Raw genomic sequence first — 8,162 nt, 5'->3', positions numbered from 1 at the left:
CTCTCTGGGGTATATTCCCAGTAATGGGATTGCTGGGTCAAATGGTATCTCTATTTGCAATATTTTGAAAAAGCGCCACACTGCCTTCCACAGTGGTTGCACCATCTTACATTCCCACCAACAGTGAATAAGAGTTCTAGTTTCTCCACATTTTTTTTGAAAATTATTTTGTGCTCGTACTGTCAAATCAGATCTGACTGGTACAGGAGGAGATTGTCCTCCTGAACAGAGCATCTGGTGGAATCAAACTGCACAACTTTGAGTGCCTTGCAGCTTCTTGCCACTAGGCCACCAGATCTCTGCAGATACCTTTTTAAGAAACAAACACAGGGAGCTCTGGTGGCCTAGTGGCTAGAAGCTGCACTGCAATCCCAGAAGTACTCAGAATCCACCAGATTCTCCGCTGGAGAAGGAGGGGCAATATCCTCCTGTACCAGTAAGATTCGATTTGATAGTACACAGACACAAACAGACACACACACACACACAATTTAAAGAAACACATGCACACCTATGTTTATCGGAGTTCACAGTAGCAAAGAGTTGGAAACAACCCAAGTGCCCATCAACAAATGAATGGATAGAGAAGCTGTGGTATATTCACACAATGGAATCCTATACTGCATTGAAAAACAAGGAACTCATGAAATATTATACAAAATGGGTAACCCTGGAGGACATTAAGCTGAGTGGAATTTTTCAGTCACAAAAAGACAAATACAGCTAATGCCACTTTTATAAAACAGGACTGACATGGGAGTTGGGGGAAACTAAGAAAAGGGGATAAATAATGTACACAGCAATGAAACAGATGAGGGAGAGAACTTTATAAAAGCAATATATGATTAGATATTATTAGTGTGACAAGAGTCCAGAATAAGAGCTGCATAGTAAAGTGATCTGATGCAGAGGGATGAGAGGCTGTGTAACAACAAAAGAACTATTTTCCAAAGAAAAAAGCTATCTGCAGGGAGGAGGAGCAGGGAGGAAAATGTGCAACAATGAAGGATTGGAAATCCAAGTTCTTTATAAACTTGCATTAAAATCTCAAAAGAAAAAAACCACAGAAACACAAACATGGATTTCACCTGATGGTATGCACAGGAATCTGATTGATTAAATCTATGGAAAGAATTGCTGGAGAAGTTCAATATCAGCTGTGAAAACTAGACCAAATGCTGACTATGGAACAGACCATCACCCTACTCATATACAAATTCAAACTAAAAAGATAAAGAGGGTTAAATCAAATCCACAGGAACCAAAATTTGACCTTGAGTCTATTCCACCTGAATTTCAAACCCATCTCAGGAACAGGTTTGAGTCCTTGAACAATAAAGAGTGAAGACCAAAAAAAAAAAAAGAGTGAAGACCAGATAAGCTGTGGGAGGAGAGTATCATCGTGGAAGAATGCAAAAGGTCATTACAAAGACAGAGGAGGAAGAAAAGACCAAGATGGATGTTAGACAAGACTTTAAATATTGCACTAGAGCACCAAGAAGCCAAAGCAAAAGGAAGAAATCAGGACGTTAAGGAGCTGAACAGAAGATTTCAAAGTACAGCACCAAAATACAAAGTATTATAATGAAATGTGCAAAGAGCTAGAGTCAGAAAATGAAAAGGGCTGAATTCACTTGGCATTTCTTAAGCTGAAGAAACTGAAGAACAAACTCAAACCTCGAGTTGCAATACTTAAGAATGCTTTGGGCAGAGTATTAAATAACCCAGGAAACATTAAAAGAAGATGGAAGGAGTATACAGATTTACTGTATAAAAAGGAATTGGATGACACAGAAGAATTTCATGAAACAAGAACTTTCAAGAGCTTTGTGGTGATGAAGGAAGAAGTTCAAGCTGCTATGAAAGAATCTGCAAAAAACAAGGCCCTAGGAATTGACCACATACATACCCATTTGTACATTTCAACAAACAGACACTGCCTTGGTCACGCTAACCAAGTTGTGCTAAGAAATCTGGAGGACAGTCACTTGGCCAACTGACTGGAAGAGATCTATATTTGTCCCCATTCCAAAAAAAGATGACTCAACAAGAGTGCAGAAATTATTGAACAATATCATTAATATCACATGCAAGCAAGATTCTGCTGAAAATTACCTAAAAACGATTGGAACTGCCAGATGTGCAGGCTGGGTTTAGAAGAGGCCATAGTACTAGGGATATTATAGCAATTGTTAGATATATCTTGGCTGAAAGCAGAGTGGACTAGAGGCATGCCTATCTGTGTTTCATTGACTACTCAAAGGCATTTGGCCGTGTGGGTCGCAACAAACTGTGACTAATTCTGAGAAAAATGGAATCCCAGAGCACTTGATTATGCTTATGTGAAACCTATACTTGGACCAGGAGGCAGTTGTTAAGAACAGAACAAGGATCTACTGCATGGTTCAAAATTGGGAAGGGTATATGCCAGGGATGCACCCTATCTCCATACCTTTTCAATCTGTATGCAGAACAGATCATCCAGGAGGCTGGTCACTATGAGGAGGAATATGGCATCAGGATTGGAGGAAGAGTCAACAATCTGCGTTATGCAGATGACACAATCTTGCTTGCCGAAACTGAGGAGGACTTGAAGCATTTGTTGCAGAAAGTCAAGGACTGCAGCCTTCAGAATAGATTGAAGCTCAACATCAAGAAGAAAAAAGATTATCACCACTGGGCCAATTGGCAGCATCATGATAGATGATGAAGAGATTGAGATTGTTAAAAACTTCAGTTGGCTTGGCTCCACATTCAACACTCTTAGTAACAGCAGCAAATCAAAAGATTAACTGCATTGGGAAAATCTGCTGTGAGGGACCTCGCCAGAGTATTGAAGAGCAAGAAGTCAGTCTGGAGACTAGGGTGTGCCTGATTCAGGACATAATCTTTGCAATTACTTGCTATGCATCAGAGAGCTGGACAGTGACTAGGGATGATAGAAGGAGAATTGATGCATCTGAGCTGTGGTGCTGGAGAACAGTATTGAATATACCACAAACTGCTAGGAGAACGAACAGTTTGTTCTGGGGAGGGTGAAACCAGGCTACTCCTTAGAGAAACTTCATCTGACATACTTTGGGCATGTTGCAAGTAGGACATTTTGTCCTTGGAGAAGGACAGCATGCTTGGAAGGGTGGAGGGACAGCACAAGAGAGGAAGACCCTCAATGAGATGGATTGATTTCAGTGACTGGGACAAAGAGGGTAGGTGTGTTGGAGACAATGAAATTGGCTCAGGATAGAGCAGGGTTCAGAGCTGTTTTACATAGGGTCGCTGACTCACAAGTGACTCGACGACACTTAACAATAACAACAACATATATTAATAAATGCAGGAGTGATTGGGAAAGAGTCTCAAGGTCACTGGTGGGCCAAACAACCAGAAGCACCAAGAAGATGCTTGGGACATACATCAGACATGGGCATACCTTGTGCAACACAGGTTGAAAGCATTTCACAATCCTGTGTCAAGCAAGTCTCTTGATGCTACTTTCCCATCAGCATGTGTTCACTTTGGGTTTCTATGTCCCATTTTGGTCATTCTCATGATGTTTCAAGTAGTGTCATCAGTTTAGTGTGTGCTTAATAAGCCCCAAATCAACGTGGTGCTGTTGCTTCGATTCTGAGTTATAGTGCCCCTCCACTGGGTTCCAAGGCTGTGAGTCTTTACTGGAGGAGGGAGGAGACTGCCCTTCTCCCCCCACAAGAAGTCGCTGGTGGATTTGGCCTTTTGAGACTAGCTCAATGTATAACTCACTGCATCACCAGAAGTGGTAGAATAAGTTTACTATTGTAGAAACACATTCCAATTTAAATGAGAAGATAAAGCAGATTATGAAAGACATTACATCTTTCAGAGGGGTCACACATCTACCCTACATATCTACCCAACATGCACACATGTACACACACTCACATGTACACATACATAGACACATGCACCCTCACACCTACATAAGTACACACACATGCACATATGTATACTCAGAGACATATACATATTAAAGCACAGATAACGCACACATACTAAACAGGATATGTTTACATGATGGCTGCAACAATGAACTCAAACACGGAAGCTGTTGTAAGGATGGTGCAGGACCAGGCGGGATTTTGTTCTGTTGTTCAGAGGGTCTCCAGGAGTCAGAACAGATTGGCCAGCACCTAACAACAAAAGCGCACAGAGAAATCAGGAAGAAGACTTTAGCAGACTCTGATTTGAAAATAGGGTCATCCCCTTCCCTAACATTGTCTTCTGTTTTTTCTGCAACAGCATATTCCTTGTATCAGTGATGGAGTAGGACCTTAAGTCTTGGACTGCTAACTGAAGGGTCAGCTCTTCCATCCCACCAGCCACTCTGCTGTGGGAGCAGGAGGCAGTCTGCTCCTGTAAAGATACAGAGCCTGGGAAACCCAGTGCAGGGTCACCAGGGCTTGGAATTGATTCCACAGCAGATAGCAGAGAGAGAGAGAGAGAGAGAGTGTCTGTCTGTCTGTTTAGCTGCTCTAGGGGGTGAGGAAAGCATTTCGTGTTTGTGTTCCTGCATCCCTGCAATGCATGTGCATCACCTTTCCTTCACCTGCATCAGGCGATGGGGTTCCTGTGTGCTGTGTCACACCTCCTCCTCCCAGGCTCCCTTCCCGCCTCCCATTCTACTCAGAATGACTCATTCTCGGGCAAAGGCCCTGGTGGCTGCCAAACACAAAGACCTTCTAGAAGCCGCTGTCAGCTGTGTCTCTGGGGATGTGGGGCTGAGTGGGGGCAGGGTGGAGTTATTCTAGGAAGCTCAGCCTTGGCCACCACAGCCATCCCTTTCACAGATCCCATGTGAATCAGTGGTCAGCTCCATCTTTCTTCCCAAACACCTCAAGCCCATTTTTATCTTTAAGGGCCCAGCTGGTGTTTATGCTCCCTACACATGTATGTAGTGTCTAGATTTTTAAATTGGGTTCTTAGTCTCCTAGTCGGCAAAACGCAAGTGTCAGCAGCTCCCCCTTAGGCCCTTCGCGGGGGAATTAGTGGCTCTTACTCCCTAGACTTTCAGGTGTGTTTCTTTTTTTGCTTCCTTATCACCTCCTTTGGGTTTTGCTCCATAGGGGTTTAAGTGGCTGGTTTTTCTACGGTAGATCTCTAAGCCTTTCTTCTAAGGAAGCTTTGCGTGGGTTTGAACCACTAACCTTTCAGTCAGCAAGTTAATTGTGCCATTCCTAGATCTAGACCTATCCTCCCTTTTAAAAATCATTATTATGATTTGAGTAAAAGTTTACATAGCAAATTAGTTTTCTATTCCACTTACACATACTATGTTTCATGACATTGAAATTCCCACAATGGAACAGCACTCTTCCCACTTTATACTTATGTTTCTCATTTCTATTTCTCCTTTTTTAAGTCACTTCATGCCTCTGAGCCTGGGAAAATGCTGCCTCTTTTGATCTTTTGAGGATAATTGTTCTAAGATATGTGTTCCTCCCAGTTATTACTGAAAAAATCTACTAAAAATCTAAAAATCTGCTGCTATTGAGTTAGTTCTAACTCATAGCAACTCACTGCCATCAAGTTTCTGAGACTGTAAATATTTAAAGGAGGAGATTGCCCAGTTTTCTCCCGTGTAATGATTGATTGGTGGTTTTCAAATACCAACCTTTTAGTTATGACACCTCTCTATTGTTTGACTAAAAGTTGAGTGATGGAGATTATTTCAGCTCCAGGCTTGAAGAGTGTGTAAGGGCCTTTGTCTCAAGGTCTCCCAGTCTCTATTGTTGCAGTAAGTCTGGGCTTATTTAAAAAATTATTTTTAGTTTTGTTCCACATTTTTCTTCTTTTCTGTGCAGGATCTTCTACTGTGATCCCTTTCAGCATAAGGGGCAGTGATCGCTGGGCACCATCTAGTCCTTCTGTTCTCAGAACATGGAGACTGAGCTCATATTGTTTTTTGAGTCCTCGAACTTTGATTTTCTTCATTCTGCTCTGTTACCCTCCTTTTTTTAAGGAATAAGTGGAATCCTTTGTGTTGCTGGTTATTCCAGTGTTGATGGAATCCTCGACTGAGTACAATTGGCAGACAAAGCCAAGAATAGACATTGCTTGGATGAGAAGTTTAGTGCTGAGAGGGGTGCTGTTTCTCTACTGCAAGCAGAACTAGCTACATGGTGTATGTGACCCTCTGCAAAATGAAATTGTTCAGAAAAAAGGAGCTCTAGTGGGGCAGCGTAGCACTGGTGGCTTCGCGGTAAGGAATTGTGCTGCCAATGCAAAAGTTTGCAGTTAATCCAACAGCTGCTCCACTGGCAGTCAACCTCTGAAAACTTTCCGGAGGGTTGGTTATGCTTCGGCTCCAACTCGACCACACACGGAAGAAACAGTGGTGCAGTAGCTAAATGCTGCTCTACAAGTGAAAAATGCAGCAGTCTGCTTCCACTGCCCTCGAATCAGTTCCAACTCACAGTTACCCTCCATTGGGGTTCTGACATTGTTAATCTTTCCAGGAGCAGACGTCCCATCTTTCTGCTGTGGTACAGCTGCTGACCGATTACTTAACCAACTATCCCACAAGTTTTCCTTCCGTAAAACTTTCATTGTCATTATGTGCATCCACAAGTCATAGTGACCGTATGGACAGCAGAGCTGAACCTCGCCCTGTCCTGTGCCATCCTTGCCACCTCTTGGAAATCCTGTGGAGGTGTTCTTCCCTGTCATAGAGAGGCACTGTTAGAATTCATTCTACAGCAGTGGGGGTGGGGGTTTTGCTTAGAAATTATTAACAATTTTAAGAGTCACAGTGGGATGTTCAGCCCAGCATCCTTCTGAGGATGACCATGTAGGTTTTATAACACGAAACAGTCCCAATCAGAAACTATAGCTGCCTGGCCCCTTAATACCTGTTTCTCGTAAGATACTTGGATAAGGAAAAACCTCAGTGTCCAGGAGTGCTACCTGATTGGAAGGTTCTTGGAATGCTGTGTGGAAAGTCTCCATCTGTTATCTGTGTGAGGTTTAGTTGAAGAGAGTGTATATGAGCTTTCCAGAACTGCTGCAAAAAGACCCCCCCACAGGGCGGTTATGAGAACAGAAATGCTTTCTCTCACATTTGTAGAGGGTGGGAATCTGTAGGTAGGAATCTGCAGAGCCAAACTCCCTTGGGAGTATAGTTTGAAGACATTCACCTTCTGTAGTCACAGACATTCCTGGCTTGTAAGCTACAGCCCTCATTGTCTCTACCTTTGTTATCTCATGATTGCTCTCTTTTCTGTGTGTCTCTCTGACTCTTCTCTTTTTGAGGCAACTGAGCAGATGAGATTAGGGGCCCCATGTGATCACATGTTAACTAATAGGGTCATATTCATGGACAAGGTCATGCTCATGCAGGTTATCTATCCATAGCAGTGTGAAAGGTAGTGTGATGTGGTGGGATCCAGGATGGGAAGGCCTACTTGCAGACTGAGGATCCCAGGACAGGCCTGGAACATGCTCCACTCAGTGGATGTACAGCCAGCTCACCTGTTCTTTCTCTTCCTCTCACATGCAGAAGTTCATCGAGTTTGAAGATGCATTGGAACAAGAGAAAAAGGAACTTCAGGTCCAGGTGGAGCACTACGAGATCCAGACCCGCCAGCTGGAGCTGAAGGCCAGGAACTATGCGGACCAGAGTGAGTAGCAGCTGAGGGCACAATGCTGGCCTCTGCATGTCTCTTTGTTCTGCCCCGATCCAGATGGGAAGGACTCTGAAATCCTTTGTGTTTGCTTTTTTCGTTATTGTGATCTGAGTGGAAGTTTACAGATTTAGTTTTCTGTTCAACCATTCAGATATATTTTGTTGTATAGCATTAATTATAGTACCCACAATATAACTGCACTCTTCCCACTTCTTCCCTGTGTTTCCTATTCCATTCATCCTTCTGTCTCCTCACTTTCTGCCTTCTGAGATCTCTCCTTGGGCAAATGCTGCCTTTCTGATTTTGTATGGTTAATTATTCTAAGGAAGGTATTCCTCCCTGGTATTATTGTTCACATTATGTTGTTGTTGTTGTTGTTATGTACTGTTGCATTGGAACTGACTCATAACTGACCCTCCAGGTTTTCAGAGGCTGTAAATCACATGGGAGGAGATTGCTCAACTTTTTCTGATAGAGTAGCTGGTGGATCTGAACCTCAAGCTT

The 8,162-nt window shown here is 43.0% G+C and overlaps 1 protein-coding gene across 1 annotated transcript in view; it reads left to right on the top strand.

Annotated features, from left to right (window-relative positions):
- Positions 1-8,162, top strand: part of MAPK8IP3 (mitogen-activated protein kinase 8 interacting protein 3) — a 78,938-nt gene that overhangs the window by 21,304 nt on the left and 49,472 nt on the right. The window contains exon 2 of the mRNA XM_006901901.1: positions 7,532-7,652. Coding sequence (XP_006901963.1) covers positions 7,532-7,652 — 121 coding nt within the window. The remainder of the gene's footprint in view (positions 1-7,531; positions 7,653-8,162) is intronic.

The sequence above is a fragment of the Elephantulus edwardii genome, unplaced genomic scaffold (genome assembly GCF_000299155.1).
Source record: "Elephantulus edwardii isolate Elephantulus edwardi_28Jun2011 unplaced genomic scaffold, EleEdw1.0 scaffold00350, whole genome shotgun sequence".
Classification (NCBI taxonomy): Eukaryota; Metazoa; Chordata; class Mammalia; order Macroscelidea; family Macroscelididae; genus Elephantulus; species Elephantulus edwardii.
The sequence above is the reverse complement of the archived record's forward strand: the minus strand, read 5'-3'. Positions and strand labels throughout refer to the sequence as shown.